Source organism: Gallinula chloropus, assembly GCF_964237585.1.
Source record: "Gallinula chloropus genome assembly, chromosome: 10".
Lineage (NCBI taxonomy): Eukaryota > Metazoa > Chordata > Aves > Gruiformes > Rallidae > Gallinula > Gallinula chloropus.
The window spans coordinates 1015969-1034313 of NC_140095.1; the positions used below are offsets into that span (position 1 = coordinate 1015969).

The following is an 18345-nucleotide window of genomic DNA, read 5'->3' on the forward strand; positions in this document are numbered from 1 at the left end:
GGAAAAATTTGCTTTTTCAGTCCCTACTATAAGCAAACGTGTGCTCCCACAAGGCATAAAAAATTCACCAACTATGTGCCAGGCTTATGTAGCCTAGACACTTGCTCCAGTATGAAAAACACATCTTGATCTAATCTTTTATCATTATATGGATGAGAATTTGATTACAGAAAAAACTTGGACATTGAAAGTTTGATTCATGAGTTACCGGTGCAAAGGATTAGAGATTACTGTGTTTTCTGGCAGTGTGAGCTACTACACAAACAGGGGAATCCAGTCAGTGTGCTCTGCTTTAGCAGCACTTGAATACCCCGTGAAATCAAACTGGACAACAGCTCAGAATATATGGCACAAACATCGCCTATGTTACAGGGACACCACATTTGCCTTCAGGCAAAACCATGGTAAAATATATGAATGAAGCTCTCACAAAGCTCTTTATGTTTTGACCTAGTTATGTCTCTCACAGAACAGTTTGGTACCTCCAATAGTGAACCATGCAGTAGGTTTAAAAGAAGGTTTGGAAAAAAAAAAAAGGAAAAGAAAAAAAAAAAGAGGGGGAAAAGGGGAGAGAAAAGTCAATGTCAAGTGTTATTAAGAATGAAGTTACAGGTACTAACTTGGGAAGGAGATCTGCCTGTGTCATTACAGATACGGGACCCAAGCGGATAAAGCCGTGGATCCAGAAGAACTCGAGCTTGCATGAACCAGGACAAGATCCTGATCCCAGTAACTGAAGTCAAGTGTTCCAACTGCAGCCACAGTGGACTATGAACTTTGCTGCGAGATATTTTGAATGATCTGACAGTCTTTGAAAAATGCATGTATTTGTGCTAAATGAAAATTAGGGAAATTGTGATTTCAGCACAGCCTAAGGTCACAGATTGCGATCAGTACCTGCAGGAAAACATGAGGCTGATGTTATCACACTCCTGATTGGCAAAACAAACAAATGCAACAACAAAGGTATCAAGGCACTTACAATTGGTTTCATGACTGGGGAATTTCAGGATGGATATTGTCGATGGTCAAATTTGGATTATTTGATTTGATAATTATGGTACTTGTCTTGCATTTACTGCCATGTTCATTGAGCTTTCTGCAAAGGGCCCTTGCAGAGACCTCAAAAAGCAGTTTTTGTAACACAGATGCTAAAAAGGAAAAATTGGCAAGGAGGACAGTGGGCCTGCTAGCGGCCTGGCTCTCCTCACAGAAGACAATATCCTTGAATTCCCATAAGACAGGAAAATTACTCATGCTGAGAGGTATTTGGTAATTACATTCTCAAACATACTGACCTTGAAGACAGAGGTACACACTGCCTCAACCCAAGGAGGAGTTTGAAGGCACGTGTTGTATGAACCTCTCTGATCATTCGCGATCCATACATTCCCAAATTCATGAACTACAGAGGTTAACTAACAACTTACAAGTGGATTCTGGTTTAGGACTTGATGGATGGTTACGATCACTGGGACTGGAACCCTGGTTGCTATCCATAGTAAAAGCAGCTATTCTGATAGGAGTAATACTACTAACCTTTACCTTACTCTTACCATGTCTCTGTATGTGTCTGCAGAACATGATGCAAAAAATGGTATCGACAGCCTTCAATCAAAAGAAAACGGGGGAAATGTGGAGGATTCAGTGCAGACTTGGTTGTTGGAGAAGGGACACAGCTGCACAGACCTGCTCAAGATGGCATAAGTAGGGTAAAGGTTGGTTCAAAGTCAGTGTGCCCTTGGGACCAGCTGCAGGCAGTCCTGTTGTCTTAGAAAGAAGTCTTTCTCATAACAAAATGCAACAGAATGTAAGCAAATGTGTAATAGAATGTAAGCAAGGGCAGGACTGCAATTGATTAGCTGGACCAATGATGAGCTCGGCTTTGCAATATTCAATGAGCTAATTAACTACTATATTTAAGCTATGCTTGTGTGATTAAAGTTTGAGACAGCCTGACGAACCACTTGGTGTCCGCGTCTTCCTTCTCCGACACTGCACTAAGTCTACAAAGATTTCCCAGTTGGAGTAAGAACGTTAGTACTAAATGTGTTGGGTTTCTGAGGGGTGCCACACGGTGGTGCTCACATCCTCTCAAGTTCCCATTTCCCACTAAGCAGAATTCCACTAAGAATTCGGTTAGAGAAGTCATTCTGATCACTGATCCCTGCACTGACAAAACCAGCAGCAAGTTTCACAAACCACAACGACAACAGGATTCTTAAGCTGCAGGGGCATTACAGCTCCTGATAATACAACTTATTTCCAGAACAAGATTAACCCACTGCACAGCCGACAGGAGAACAGGACAATTCAGACTTCTGATCCTTTCCCATTGCTCAATACTCGCAAGAAGAAAGTCTGGGAAAATCATTTCAGTCCTCTGCAACACAAGCAGTGATCTCACACCTCAGCACTCTTTGTATAAGATGGAAAATACGGCTGTTGAGGTCAGCTGCATATTTATTGTGTGTACCATTAGGCCATTTTCTCTTTTCCTCCCACTTCCTCTATCCCAAGCCAGCAGAAAAAGGAACATCCTGAAACTGCATTGAAATCTAAATAGGAGAAAGAGGTGATGTTCAAACCTCACACTGCAGTAAAGCACAAACACTGCACACACTTCCATGAGAAGTGAGTTTAAGGAATTCTGCTCAAAGCCAATCTGGAGAGGGCTCACAGGCTTCTTTTGCACACAGCACGTTCTGCTCTCACAGCACCCAACTCACCTTTTTATCAGAGCTGCTCAGTTTGTGTTTCACCTCCTTGGCTTTCTGAATGGCTTTCAGCACTTCCACTGTGTCTAGTTCCTTTTCTGTGGTGATAGTGTTATCCAGACAGACCTAAAAATGTTAAAAACATCCAGAAATACAGAAAACAAGGCAGCTCTGTAACTTATTGTTACTTATGTCATAAATAAATAGTTTGATGCAGATGCTGTGCATGTCTGTAACCCTGTAAACAAGGTAATGACCACGTCAGACCTCATGACTTGAATGCAAACTCAGAAGTGCTTGGGAAGCTCCACACCCCACTGGCACAGGCACCTTCCAACAGGAACACCCTGTTACCCAGTGAAAGCAGGGCAAGCTCTCCCTTAGATCTGAGGAGCACGCCCAGCAGCGTATACATGGTTCCATTCTCTAGAGACGTACTCCAACCCCCACTAAAAACTCCCCAGGCTTGTAGAGCATTCACACAACTTTCCTCACCAGGCTTTAGAAAGAAAAAGCTGTTCTAACGTACCTCTGAAGCCCTGTCCCCAAACTGAGCCAGTACTTTGGTCCCATAGTCAGGGAAGATGCTCAGTGGGTTGCTGGATAACACCACCTTTTCTAAGCACGGGAGGGTTCCTGTATTTTTTACTTCATCAATCTGAAAGTTTTTCAGTAAAAGGATGAATACACAGATTGGCTAAATGAGAACACCACCACAGTCTAAGCATTTCTTGACTAAATTACATACAAACAGTAAGCAGGAAAAAAAATTCTCTCCAGCCACTTTATTTGCACTTTCACCCTCTAACAGAAATCACTTGTGTTCTAAAGCAATCTGACACTAAAATCAGTAGTTACCTGTTCGATTTTGTTGTTGCTCAGATCCAAGTTGACTAAAGAGTACAGTTTGTTAAGACCACACAGCCTTTCCAGCTGATTTCCTGCTAGATTCAGAGTTTTGATGTTTCCCAGTCTTGTGTGAACACCTTCCAGCGATGTCAGCTTGTTGTAGGATAAGTCCAGGTGAACAAGGTTGTAAAGATGCTACGAGAGCACAGAAAATCCAGGTCACACACCAATTTGCTAAAATTGAACCATATCAAAGGCTTGTCCATTTGCTCATGCTGGATGCTGCCCAGCTGACAAACACAACACGAACTTGCTCATTACACAGGATTAAGCCTGCAGGAAAGGGAACTTCCTCGACTCTATTTTTCCCAAGCCATTGACACAGCCAGCAACGACTGAATTTAGTGAAGAACTACGTGTTGCATGTCGGTGTTGGCAAGTAAGAAATGCACCCTTACGAGGGCTTGATGCTAGGAAGCTATTTGGGCTTAAACTCTTCTCTGCTAGATGAGTGGCAAAATCCTTTAGCAAAAGGATTCTGTGTTGGAAGGTCCTGAGCAGACTGGCAAACATCACCTTCAAAAGCATCCCTTACCTGTAAGTTTTCTACCAGAGACACCCCATTGTGACTCAGGGCCAGGAACTCGATCTTGGGAATTAATTTCTAGAAGGGAAAAGGTGCACATGTTAAATGCGTTTTAGCTTAGAAACCTGGCTGTACTTCCTTCACCAACCAACTAACAGGCAAAGGGCAGGAACTCTCCAAGGCACAGACCCTCTTCACAGCTTTCAGAAGTAAAAAGCACCCATTCTAGTGCAGCCAGAGTGCAGACTCCTGCTGGTGAGAGAACCAGATTACTCTGATGAGCACGGTCGCGTTTGCATTTGAAACCTGGGTTCTCACTGAAGACAAGCAAGTTGCCCCCAGTTTAGCCCCACTAACTACAGATCAAACTCATTAAGAGGCCTTTCCAGCTCATCAAACAGGCCTGTCTGTATTACACAGAACCCTGGATAAAGATTACAGAAGCAAAAACCAGAGTAAGTTGAGCAGTGCATTGATCTCCACAGCATTACCTTGTGGAGCTCAAGCACGGACAGTGCAAGGGGAAATCTTTCAGAAGAGAGATACATGAAGAAATTGCAAAATCCCTGCTGAGTCATGTGCCACAGAAGACCAGCCACCCTTTTTCCCCCCACAAATGAAGAAAGATTTCTTACCACTGAATCATCAATTTGAGAGATGCTGTTGTGACTCATATCCAAGGTTGTTAAAGTTCTCCAAGTTGGGATAACTGCTGTCACTGGACAGCTTGAAGTTGCATCCTCTGGCTCCCACTGATAAAACTCAGAGGCCTCTGGCACCAGGATTTCCTGTTAAAGACAAGCACCCTAAAATATGGTACCTGCATCTTCGGTGAAAGCCCATTGTTTCACAAGCAATCCAAATGACCTTATGGAAGAAAGATCCCTAAGCCTTATCATCACCCAGATTAAAGGTCTTAAAGCAGGAGCTGAGTGTGTCAGAATTATTTTAGATCCACAGGGAGGGAGTCCCAAACACTGGCAGCCAACCCAGGCTGGAGAATGGGAAGGAAGAGAGGGACTGTGAAAGGTACGCTCCTCACAGCCTTGCCAAATCACAGCCCAGAGAAGAAGCCACACGCATTCAGCTCTCGAGGAGTAACAGAAGCACATTCCAATCAAAGCATCAGAAACATCCCTGTGAAGGGACACATCTCATCACTTCAAGTCTGTTCTGAGAGGCCAGCAAACCCTTTCTGCTTCCCAGCTTTAAGAGCAGAACCTGCAACAGGCAGGACAGAAAAGTACCAGGGCTCCACATGGGGATTCCCCCACCACAGGCGCGATTCTCGCACACACTTCGAACGCCCATCAGAAACTCCCTCTCACCTTCATCGATGTTGCCGAAAACCGAACACTCATTGTGGCCAGAGCATGTTTGGATGAGGTCAGCCCCTTGAGAAGCTTCCCCCCACAATGACTGATCTACTGGAAAAACATGACAGTCAGAAATGGCAGAACAAACACGGGACACAGCAGAGGCAACTGAAAGCTTCAAGGACGGATTCCCTCCCAGTCCGGAAAGTAGTTACAGCACTGCCTTCAAATCTGGGACTATCAGGTCAGACAGCCCAACATTTGGTAAAGCTACAGCAAGAAATTAGGGACACAACTACAGAAAAACTAGTTCCCAAATATTTCTTTGCACAAAAGATCTTCTCTAGGCACTTTCTACCTTCCCTGGGCATTCCCCCAGGTTCAACCGCCCAGGCAGTTGAACAGGGCGCAGTGTTTGACTGTCACCAACCGCAGAGGTGGGTACCTCAAGCTGTGCAGCTCGACCTGCAAACACAGTTACTGCTGTATCCCACCTTCTTTACTGCAAAGAATAAACAACAACTGTCCGGGGGAGGGGAGATGCCCAGCTCAGCAGTTCACACACACCAATGAGCTCATTACACAGACTAAGTTTGACATTATAAAAGTCTTTTCTGCAGTTCAATGTGACTCAAGCTCTGTCTAGCAAATGGGTCCTTCTCTGGGCACACTGTGCAACAACAACCAGTTCCCAGAGAACTCCTGCTGCCCCTGGAAGCATCTCTCCAGATCACCACTGTTTGGTTTTGGGCAGCAGTTACGACGAGATGAAAATGCAGGTCTGCTGCCAGTCCATCCAGAAGTTTTCAGGAACCCACAGGCACAAAAGTCTTCAAAACAAAAACCTTTTTTATTCTCCCCACACTAAGCAAAGCTACTCCTGAAATTATCCATGCTAGACACACTCCCAACACCAGCCCACTGAAGTTTCCTTCCCACGCTAAGATGTCAGGAAGCCCCTGACATGGGGACTGCACTGCAGCTCTGAACCAGCACAGCCTCTCCTATCAGTGAGACAGCAGGCATGTCCAACAAAAGGTCCTGAACCCAACAGAAGGGAACACAGGGTAAGGGCTGTGTGACACAACCAGGCATTCCCACTCTGGAAAGATCTGAAAGGGACGAAAGAGGTTTTGAACACTCCCAGTGGAAGCCCTGTGATCCACACTGAGAGCAGAGCAACGAAAAAATGCCGCAAATTCTCAAGCCAGAAGCGCTGCACTCAAGTGAACCTTCTCAAGCAAATTCACATCACTTCAGAAATCCCTGCTGCTTCCCAAACAAGAAGTACTTTGTAATAAGAGCTCCCATTAGCACCCATCTGTTGGAGCTTCACAGGGACAGAAAGCCACCCTGGGGTAGCTTCTGCATACACTGGAAATGACACACATCCTTTGGGAAGACATGCACAAGCTCTTCTGAATATTTACATCTGGCATCCGTATTGCCAAGTCTTGAGAAAAACCCCACACTGTTTCCCAAATAAAACACTCCTCCTGAACACTGCATGCCCCAACCCCAGCACCAAAGCAAAGCAATTACCAAGCCTGAGAGCCATGCACCAGACCTGGCATTTACAGAGCCCCTCAAATTACAGGCAGTAGCTTAGTTGTACCTCTGTTTGATGAAGAGATTTGAAAATTGACAGGTCAAACGGCAACAGATGCTCCTGAATCTTACTGGTTCCAAAAGGTCCCCCTGTTTCAGTGACCTGGTCATCAACAAGGAAGAACAGTCAGTGTACACAACCCAACCTGTGCTCACTTCAGACAGCTGTGCACGGGCAAGAGCACAAGTACAGCAGCTGGGACAGCCACAGCTCCAACCCCTTTGTCAAACACGGGATGATACAGGAAACTTGCAGATTAACTCTTCAGCAGAAAAAACCCAAACCATCAGTTACACTCCAGCTAAGTGCTCTGAACTTGAGGCACTGAACTTAAGCTGCCACCTGGTGCTTGTATTTTGTAGCACATGGGGCACTCAAATCCCACAGACAAGACTGAGCAAGGCTTCATCCACAGCTGATCAAGCCAGAGTGGCACTCACTAAAACCAGCTTCCCTGAAACACCTGGATCCTCCAGGACAGAACTGTCTTCAATTCCAGCCCAGGGGATGAAGTCCAAGGCACTGACAAGATGGGCTTGAAGAAAGCATTAGACCATCTCATAAAAAGGCATCTAGTTTTCCAACGTGCCCATAGCATTCTGGCCAGAGCACATGGCACCAGTGCAAAAGGCAGGCGGTTGCAGTTCTGGTTGCTGTGAATAAAATTTTGGGAGAAATCTCTTAAGGTTTGGGGTTTTTTTTTTGGTCTTACATATATCTTATAAACTCTGAAGGCTCCCACACACAAGCTTTCAGAAGGGCCAGAAACTCTCAAGTATTTTTCTAAATAATATGCTGTATATAATATTTTTCTAAATCATATGTTCTTCTCCAGCCAGAGAATCCTCTGAACAACAGGTTCTACACACAGAGGATGGCAAAGGCAACTGAAGATCCACAGGAATAACAGTAGAGCTGTGGTTTTGCTTTCTAAACTTTCCAAGCCCTCCAGTGCACCTTCCCCAAACCACTACTTCGTTTCATCTTTGAACATATCACACAGTTACAAGGAAATTCTTCATGTAATAAAAGGGCTGAAAAGACACTGACCTGTAGCAAGCAGTGTTAAAAAAGCTACTCAGCAAGAGTCTTTGTAATTCACTGATTTGGTAGAAGAACAAAATATCAAACTGGTTCAGACAAAAATTATCTGAGGCCATTTTACATTTGTTCTGTAATGGCATTTTTCCTGGAAATTCTGGGCCACTCATCTCTAAAACTGATGGTTTTGTTAGTTTGGTTTGGGGGTTTTTAAACTTTCCAATACAGTTAAAGGTGAGAAAGGGGACAGGACTTACACACACATGCATGTATGCATCTGTATGCACTGGCCTAGCCATAGTGTTGTCAAAGAATGCAAGGCTGAAATGAATATTTCCTGCCTCCTTCCTGCCTATCAGCACCCAGTAAGGCTCTGTCACAGAAACCCTAGAGGGCACCGCTGAAGAGATGACATCACATGGCAGAATCAACGTCTTTCTTAGAGAACTATGTTGAAGGTTGGTAGAATAAGCACCTGTTTAACACCCAGCTCTAAATGCTTACAGGTGTTTACTGCCAGTAAAGATCTTGTGCATTCAAACCTGGCTCCAGAAGCATGCCAAGAATCCCATCACTCTGGCAGAAACACCGCCAGTACTTGTGCAAACATGGCTCACCTTGAAATACTGGAGTCGACAGGTAAAATCTAGAATATGACCTAGATCAGTTTTGGCATCTCCATTAGCACACGTAGGCTCCCCCTGCAGCAACTGTAGAGTGACAGCATATAGCTGCAAGGGTCTGATGTTGAAGACTTCTCCAGCCATTCAGAGCTGCTCTCCTGAAAAACACAGGATGATGGTATCGAACACAACGCTGCCCCAGTTACCAAAGAGTAAATGGTACCTGCAAAACCTAATGTCAGCGATTTCATCTCTGTCATTTATATTCTAAGCTCATGATTAAGGCACCAAAACAATGTCCTTTTTGCTTCTAAACTAGAAGCACTGAATTCAGATAAATTTTCTTTAACACCAGAATAATCCAAGTGTTCAAACAGGCACTCTCTGCATTCAAGCCTTAAGCTCCCAACGCAACTAATGGCAAATTTCCCTCTTAACAGGGCTGGAACCAAAGTTCATTTATACAACATAGAAATTGCTAAACTTTGAGATATCCCTAAGTTCAATAGCAGCTCAGACTTATTCTAACCAGAAAAAGCAGCACCTACCATCTAACAGACAAACCTGACATCCTTTGCTAAGCTGCTGATGTGCAAAGCTGCAGCATTTTCTTGGACAGTCTGAGGACTTTCACCACACTACCACCAGAGCAAGCTCCCAGGGCAGGAAATGCATTATCTGGCAACATTTTTACAATCCCATTTCTTTCCAGGAACACTAGGAAACAGCATCCAAAAGCCTCCTCTGACAGCATCCCAAGAGCAAATGTGGATTACAGCAGTCAGAATACATGCACACGTGGAATTAACATCTTCCTCCTCTTCCTTTTAAGGACACCAGTTTGACCTGACAGACAGGAGAGCATCGGCTTTCCTGATAAGCAGAGTTCTCCAAAGACTAAAACTCCCTTTGGCTTCAGTGGGAGCAAGTCCCAGAGTCCAGCTGCACATCACCACAAGGTTCCACTCACATACAGCGGTCAGACATCAATGATTTTGGCACTAGTGAGGCTACAGGCACTACAGAGTCAGGGAACAGTTCTTCAGGACCTTCCTTAAAGTGTTTGCTGAGTGCCCCCTCTGAAGTGGCTTCACCTAAAGTTAATTTTGTGCCAGAACAATCTGAACCACGCTTCACCTATCACCTCAGCCAGCCAGAATCACAGCACAGCATTCAGCCTCCTGTCCCTTAAAACAAAGCCAGCATGGGTTAATCATTTCACACGCCTCCTGCTCCTGGTGAGCCACTTAGAGATGTTGCAGTAGTGCATTTCATTTTCAGCTCTCAGCCACAGAAAAGCACATCCTTTCATTAACTGACCAGAAGGTCTCATGTTTCCTGAATTCTGGAAGAACAACATTAAGACAGGTGAAGTGATGCATTCAACACACTCTATCAAGGCTCACTGAAATGACACAAACTTCCTGACTGGTTGCACTAAAACATACCAAGGAATTCATCAATTTCTGATTTATTTCCAAAAGCAGCTGTGCTTCTGTGACAGTTCCTCCTCAAATACAGCTTGGATCAAAGCACAAACAGCAAGAAACAGGTGAAGAGGAAGAACAAGGCTCAGTCTGATGTGAAAGGCTCAGATCTCATGGTCTGGAGATTAAATCTCACAGGTATACACACGCATGCACATGGAGGGAACCATCCCCAGTTAAATTCTTGCAGGTTCTTTACCTTTGTGGAAGAGTTCTTCAGCCAGTGCAGCAGTGATCCCATTGATCTCCTGCAAAGATTAAACCATTGCAATGAAGTGTTACATACTTACAGTTCAAAGTGTATCCTTGGACAAAATAAGTCTCCCTTTCTTGCTGTGGTACAGGACTTTTAAAAATAGAAATCAACTGTCATCACATCTTATAGATTCTCTTTGTAACTTGAAAATACTTCATCAAATTATTTCATTTCATAGGTTCTTCATTTCCAAGATGGAAAATACTGAACTACATTTAAATAATCACACGCTGCATGTTTTCAAAAAGGGCAACAGCAACTAGAGCAATTCCTACTGACCATCATCAGCCCAATGCCAAACAAAGCCTGGTTTTAAAGAAACTATTACCAGTACAGTTTTCTTCAAATTTGAACATTAGACTAACCTAATGCATTAATGCCTTGGCCAAAACCAGGACAATTAAGCACTCAACATTTCCTTAGAGCATCACTAATACACTGATAACTTTAGATTAACAAGTCTACAGGGAAGAAGAGATCTGTAAAAATTAGTCTTCTGGACTTAACCTCCTTGCTGAAGAATAATTCAAAGTCCCTGTTCACCATCCTCTATCTTCTCTGCCCTTCTGGACCTACACAGTGCTCAACCCCCTTTCTACACACTGACAGCTCCAGGAGGAAAAGAAAAAGCCTGGAAAATTCTCCCTGTGGGAATTTGTTCTTTTAAAATCTAAAGGAGCACAAAGGTCAGTACAGGTATTTCCCATACTTCACAAAACGCAAATGCTCTGTAGAAGTCCAGAAATAGTTCTGAGCTCTTCCAAGAGCTCTCTCTAAGGCTCACAAGAAGAACAAAAAACTATCTGTGATAGTTTAGGCACACACATCTCATTTTAAGGTAGCTGCAAAGGACAAACAGGCATTACTGATCATCATGAAATGAGTATTTGAGGAGTTTACTTCACTGACAAACCCCTCATGATTCATGACAAGGAAATAAATCCATGGGCCATCTGCAGCACAGTTCAGCTCATCTGATGAGGCAAACATTTCAGACAAGCACATTCTTAGTATAACTGAAACCCCACTCACTGAGGAGGAACAGTTTGGAGAAGCAGCTCGAAGCTGCATTCCGAACAAAATTCAACAGTTCTGTTATTGGATAAAGCCAGTTACACTCACCTGGCATGCAGAGATCTGACTGAAACCCAGGCTCTGTGTTCCCTTCATCATCTGGGGGACACAGCAGAATTTTCCTACATTTATAATCGAAACAAGGTCATGACGTGGAGGACACATCTCCCCCTTCCTGTTAAGCAAAAAGAACCTCCTTCACTGAGAGTGATATTTTCTTTTGCAAGACTTGTCAAAAATAACACTAAGGCGAAAATATCTACAAAAAAACCCTATGTCCTTATATAACTAAATCTAAAAAACATCCCATAAATGAAAAACCACACTGTAAAATGGAGCAAGCTAAAAACTACTAATTGGCTACACACACTGTTTGCATTGTTAATTTATCTGTTATGTCTAAAAGTTATCTGCACACCTTCTGTGTTGACCATTTATTATGGATAATAACGACATGTTCAGTTACTTCCAAATACCTTCCTACAACTCCTCCTTGGTGTAAGGCAGTCCCTACCTCTGCCTTCAAGGCCGTAGTGTTTTGAAGATGTGATCACCAAATACTTCTCAGTGTGAATAACTTTGCTGTTTCATAGGAAATTCAAGGATATTGTCAGGGACTATGTAATCCAGATTTGACCATTGACAATATCCATCCTGAAATTCCCCACTCCTGAAACCAATTGTCCAATCCAAAGAATCCATTTTCCTGTATCTTTTGTGTTTGATCTATTAATTTCTGAATGCTGGCATGGATTGACTGAGAGTGGACACATTCATGCAGCACATGCCTTTCAAAATTTTCACAACCATGTCTGTGAGCCAGCAACAAAAATCAGTTGCTGCTTGATTCTGTAAAGTCTTACAGAATCCACACCTGCAGCTGAGTGTCTTGACAGTTTCAGGAGTCAGATAACATCAGCCTCACCTTTTCGTGCAGGCACCACCCATTGCAGTCTGTGTTCTTAGGCTGTGCAGAAATCACCATTTCCCTAATTTTCATTTACCATAAATACATACATATTTCAAAGACTGTTAGTTAGTTCCATATGTCCCACAGCAAAACTCATAGTCCATTGTGGCTGCAGTTGGAACACTTGACATAAGTTACTGGGATCAGGATCTCCGCCTGGTTCACACAGGCTTGCTTTTTTCTGGATCCATGGCATCTGTAATGACACAGCCAGATCTCCTTTCCCCAAATTACTACCTGTAATTTAATTTTTTACTAACACTTGACATTGACTTTTTTTCTTTTCATCTTTTCTTTTTTTTTTTTTAAACCTCCTTTTAAACCTCCTGCATATTTCACATTGGAGGTACCAAGCTGTTCTGTGGCAGACATAAACAACTCAAAACATACAGAGCTTTGTTTAATCGATCAGCTGGAGAGATGTCCTTCTCTCCCCCTTTTTGTTTGTGAAGCAAAAACACTTGAGAGTTTGATTCATACGTTCCACCATGGCCTGACCTGCAGGCCAATGTGGTGTCCCTGTAACATAGGTAATGTCCCACAATTGGAAAGAGGTTTGTATTGTTTGTGCTGTATATCCTGGGCTATTGTCCATTTTGATTTCACGGGGTACATGGCATTGGACACGGTTACCAGATTCCCGTGTTTGTGCCGTCCAAAACCTCCCGTGTGCCTGTGCCACAGGGTTTCATGCCAGGGGCAAGGCCGCTGGGGAATTGCTGACAGTCCAGGTGACTGTGCAATCCCTTTAGCCTCAGTAAACAAAGAAGTGGTATTGTAGCTAAAGCACCTTAGCAGACTGATGAAACAATTCATGCAACTTTTGAACATCCAAATATTTTCACACTGGCTTCCTTGGAATTTTCCCTGGAACCCCTTGCTTCTCAAATGCAGTTCACTCATCAATCAAACTTCCAACGTCTCAGTCTTTTCCCGCAATCAGTATTTCAACCAAGTAATGATACTGTGGTGAATGGGTTAATATTTTGTTCATTGAAACAAGGTATGAATGACAGGAAACCACTTAGCTTCTAATATTAGTTCTAATATCAGGGAGGTTGCTGACTTATATCTCGAAACCCGTCACAACATCTGCTGACACATTTCGAAATCGGTCACCACATCTTATTTTGTAAAAATAACTGTGAGGAACTATGGACCAGAGTATTTTTTATTAAGGCTTATGCTAAGCTTAATATGAAATCACTTATGCCAGCAGCTACCAAAAATGTGCAATTGCTTATGCAAGCTACCAGACACCGCTTGTCCAGGATAAGATAACCACAATTGCTTACACAAACTAAACCAGATACCGCTTGTGCAAGATAACCGCCAGATGTCCAGGAACCACAGATAGGACAAAGGAGGAAGACTTCTTACTCCGGCCTCAAAGACCACCAAGAGGCAGAAAACGACCCCCTAACAACAACTGAAGCATGCGCAGAGTATCTCCACTACTTCATGAACACGGAAGTAAAAGATGTATTTAAAAGGGACTGTTTGAACTGATCAGCACGGCAGTTGGCGGAGCGCAGACTCTCCTGCCGTCCAGCGCTGTCTTTGCTCATATTCTACTTGCTATAATTAATAAAATTCTAATTGGATTATGATCCATTGTAGTCTCAATTTATAACACTTTCCTTCTAGGCAGAGGCCCCATGCTTCTCCTCGCAGGGTTGCAGATGCCGTCTGATAGAATTCTGTGCACTGTTAGGAGCTGTTGCTATTTTGGTTTTGGTTTTGGTTTTGGTGGTGGCTGGTTTCTATTGTTGTTACAGCTCTGTACACCAATAAAGTTTAGTTTGGTTCAGTTAATCAAGAGTTTCTATATATAAATTCTTCTACAGAAAATACAATAACCCTTTTCAATTTGCAAAAGCAACATTTCCCAGCATTTTCCACAGTGCTACAAACTCTGACCAAAGGTGTGCCTACTTAGTTAGGTCACACGCTCTTGCAGGAATGTATAATAAATTACTGTTTCACTAATGTTTCTACCTCAAGTCCTTTCTTTAGGACCATTGGCATTTCTAACACATTGAAATGGAACAGTGAGTTGGAAATGCTGAATGACTGCAGCCATGGGGGTGCCAGAAAACCTGCCATCCAACTGCTTTAGGTGAGTCGGCCCTGGCCATGGGGTCTCCAGCCCTGGCCATGGGGTCTCCGGCCCTGGCCATGGGGTCTCCGACCCTGGCCATGGGGACTCCAGCCCTGGCCATGGGGTCTCTGGCCCTGGCCATGGGGTCTCCAGCCCTGGCCATGGGGTCTCCGGCAGAGCCAGCACTTGACAGCAGTCCAGTGACCGCATTAGGCTTCGTGCCACCACCCCCACTCACTGAAACTTCAAAGCAATATTTAAGGGCAACTTTCCCTCCCTGGAGGTTCCTGGCTCCGTGTTACGCTGCAGCCAGCGACAGGTATCTGCAGCCTCAAAGCTCTGCTGCATTTAACAGCCTCGAGGTGAACTTCTGCTCTTGGACTGCAGCATGTTTAGATGCTCCAGCTGGTACAATTGCTTCCCTAGTGTGATATATGTCCATCTGATTCGTGTTAATATGGAATCATGTTGGGGGTGCATCATGACCTACCCTTGTATGGCCAGGGGCCTGGGAGGGACAGTTTAAGATTCTTGCATGTGCTGAATGAAGGATGTTGAAGCAGCAACAAACTAGATAAAGGATGTGCAAAGCTTTGCCTAAAGGACCACAGTGTTAGCACATTGTGTGCATTGTGATACCTGAGGAGAAACAACTGGTCTCTGAGGAGGAGGTGATGAAGAGGAACAGAAGAATAGGAAGGCTCCTGAAATCTGCCTCAAGTCTGCAGAACCAGCTGCCTGACTTTGTTAGCAAGACAAAAGCTAAAGCTGCCCTAAAGGATGCCTGGTGGGGGTGGCCTGGCGGGCGCTCCAGCCTGTCAGTGGGGCGGCCGGCGGTGCTGGCCCTGGAAGAGATCTAAGCCAGGGGCTGGGGCTGTACGGGGTGCGGCCTGGCGGAGCGGAGCCTGGCGGAGCGGAGCCTCCCGCAGCAGCCGCCTGCAGCCCGGTGCCGTCTGCTCGCCTTTGTTCGTTTAAAAAATCGTTCCGTTTGGTTCTAATCCTGTTTGGGACCGAGTCACTTGTAACAACTGGGGGCTCGTCCGGGATGGCTCTAGTACTGAACGCTGAGGTGATCTAGGAGGGGCGCCGCGCCATTCGGTGGCTCCTGCTCGGGTCGGGACTAACGCCATCCTGAACCTGAGAATCAGATTTTTACGAGCTCCCTTGCCGGCTGCAGCAGGTTTTTGTGCCCGGAATTGTGCGCGCAGAGACCCAAAGGAGACGCCAGTCGTGCAGCGTGAGGCGGGTTCCGTTCGGCTGCCCGAGCGAGGCCGGCAGGAGCCGTGTCCGTCGGCCCGGCCCGTCGGGTTGGGGCCGAGTGAAGACGACAGAGTCGTAAGTATTTTGCGTGTAGCGTTGGGTTGGGTGGGATTCGGTTGCCTGTGTGTGTGAGAGTGCGACTGAGACGGAACGTGGTTCCGAAGCGAGTGCGGAGGTTCTTCTGACCGCGGCTCCGATCTCCCGCCAGCGACTCGTCAGGGAAGGGCCGGAGCGAGTCCTATAGGACTCGGGGGGGTGACAGGTCCCCAGCCCCCTGCAAGACACTCTTACGGGTAACCGAGGGCTGTAGGAATTGCCGGAGTGAAATTCCGAGGTGGGTCAGACGACAGACCCCGGGACCAGAAGAAAAGGGAGCAAATTACCCAACGTCCATTAGAAATGCTGATTAAAAATTGGAATGATCGGGGCCCCAGAGAAGGAAAAAGTAAATGAAACTGAGTTCAGAGTTGTGTGTGGGATGGCCAGAGGGGCTTGTGAGGCTGCCTGTCCTTTGGCCTGGTTTTGGCTCCTTTGAAACCCCCAGCTGGACAAACAGGCGTGTAAATTCACAAAGGCCTTTTAGTCAGGAGGAGAGGGATTGTGCAGTCAGGACTTGACGTCCTTTTCCAGCTTCAATGTTTGCACTAAAAGCAGGAGAAGGGCTTGAAGATCCGTGGGAGCCGTTGCCAAGCCCGGCGGCGGCTGCCCCTCCGGGAGTCGTGGCATTTCCAGCGGTACCAGCGCTGCCCCTGCGCCTCCACCATCAGCAGCACCGGCACTAGACCGACCTCCGGCTGCAGGTGTAAGAAGCGGGGACCCTGTTAGATGATCCCCTCCGAGTAGCCGAAAAACTGGACCAATTCCTAGGCCCTAATACTTCTACCTGGGAAGAAATACAGTCCATTTTAGGGATTTTGTTCACTGCTGAGGAGAAGGGAATGATTAGACAAGCTGGACCGAGAATATGGGAAAGACAGAATCAGGCAGGACCCCCGGGAGGGCAAAAATGGGACAATTTGTAGCTAAATCCGGGGGCTGGGGGAACATAAGAAGAAAGTTAGAGAAGCTGGAGGACTGGCAAGAAGGGAAATACTATTCAAAAGAGGTGCTGGTAGCAGGGCTGGAGCCTCCAAATTGTCAAACTGTTTTTTTCACACTAAGAAAACATTATCCCAACTTAGAGAGATGGAGACGGGATCCTGGCTTTGCTACAGGTGAATGCCTGCACCAGAGTGGCATGTTAAGAAGGTTAATTGTTCTACCTCACTGGGGAAACAGAAGGTTCTTGCTGCCTTTTAAAACTGCGTATAGCAGCAATAAGAACAAAATTCTTCCTGAGCTGGATATTCCAGTGTTACCGAATGTTTTGTAACAGTGATCAATTGTACTTGTGACCTGACAATGAGAATATCTTTCTACAATCTAAGATGCCATGTTACTCAAGGTGTTACAGTGTACAGCTGGCTGTCTTTCTTACCCAGGTGTGTGCAGATGAGCCCAGTAATACCATATCCGTAGGGAGGCAACAGCAACGAGCTACATCTTCACAGCTTTGCAGGCGCTGGACGTGCTGCTGGCTGTAGGGGAAGTGGTGTGAAAGCCGGTCACAGGGAGTCTGTATAATCCAGGTCGCTGGGTCCTGAGTGGCAGCCCAAGGAAACTTGCTTGAAACATCTCGCACACCCTGGTGTCTTTATAAATCTTTTAATTGCATAACGTCCTTATGACTTTGTGGCTGTGGGGTTTTTCTGTGCACTGTGGGCCTCTTTCCTGGGTTGCTCCCAGGACATTGTGGAGTCTGGTTTGATTTGTTACGAATGGGCTGGAAATAAAATCTTCCCGGCCACGATGCCATTTGTGTTGGGTTTAAAGAGGTTTGCTAGGGAGTTGTTTGGAAAAATGAAACTGGGCTTGATGATGCTTTGTTTCAGCTCTCTGTGCCTGGCCTCTTGTTCATTAGAGATGTGAATTTGTTCCTGGTTTAGTGCTTTGTCATGGTAAGGAAAGCCACCCCTAAGGTGGGACAACCTTTTGGATAGGAATGTTGTGGTTCAAAGTTCTGAAAGCTGACCCGAGGCTGCTGCATCAGCCAGGAGAGGGGATAACAGTTTGCTCAGTCGTTAACAGATCATTCTGAGCAAATGCCCCCTAATTCCTGAGAGTGATAGAACTCTTTGCAAGGGGAGATGGCTGAGCCTGCAACTGCAGCATGTGCCTGAGGAGCACTTCACTCGGAGGTTTCTTTACAATCAGGCTTCTAAACTGGTGTTAAGAGGAGTGAAGTGACTTTCTGCTGGCTGCCAGTAGCGCCTTTGATTCGGGAGATGCAGGTAGATCAAAATTCTGCAATTTTGAAGCTTAATATGGGGATGTCTCTGTGTTTGGTGTTTGCTTTATTTTGGAGAAAGGGACATCTTCTGCTGTAAAGGCCAAAGGCATGTAGCCAGATGTGTAAT

The 18345-nt window shown here is 45.2% G+C and overlaps 1 protein-coding gene across 1 annotated transcript; it reads right to left on the bottom strand.

The window, feature by feature from the left end:
• Positions 1-877: 877 nt before the first annotated feature.
• LOC311195304 (nischarin-like) lies at positions 878-17399 on the bottom strand (the record flags this gene model as incomplete). Its single annotated transcript, XM_084268685.1, is given in 14 exon segments — positions 878-897; positions 1431-1608; positions 2730-2843; positions 3247-3375; positions 3576-3761; positions 4162-4230; positions 4788-4940; positions 5481-5576; positions 7084-7179; positions 8736-8885; positions 8889-8899; positions 10428-10476; positions 15786-16127; positions 17367-17399. Coding segments are annotated over 14 exon segments (1626 nt in total).
• Positions 17400-18345: the final 946 nt, after the last annotated feature.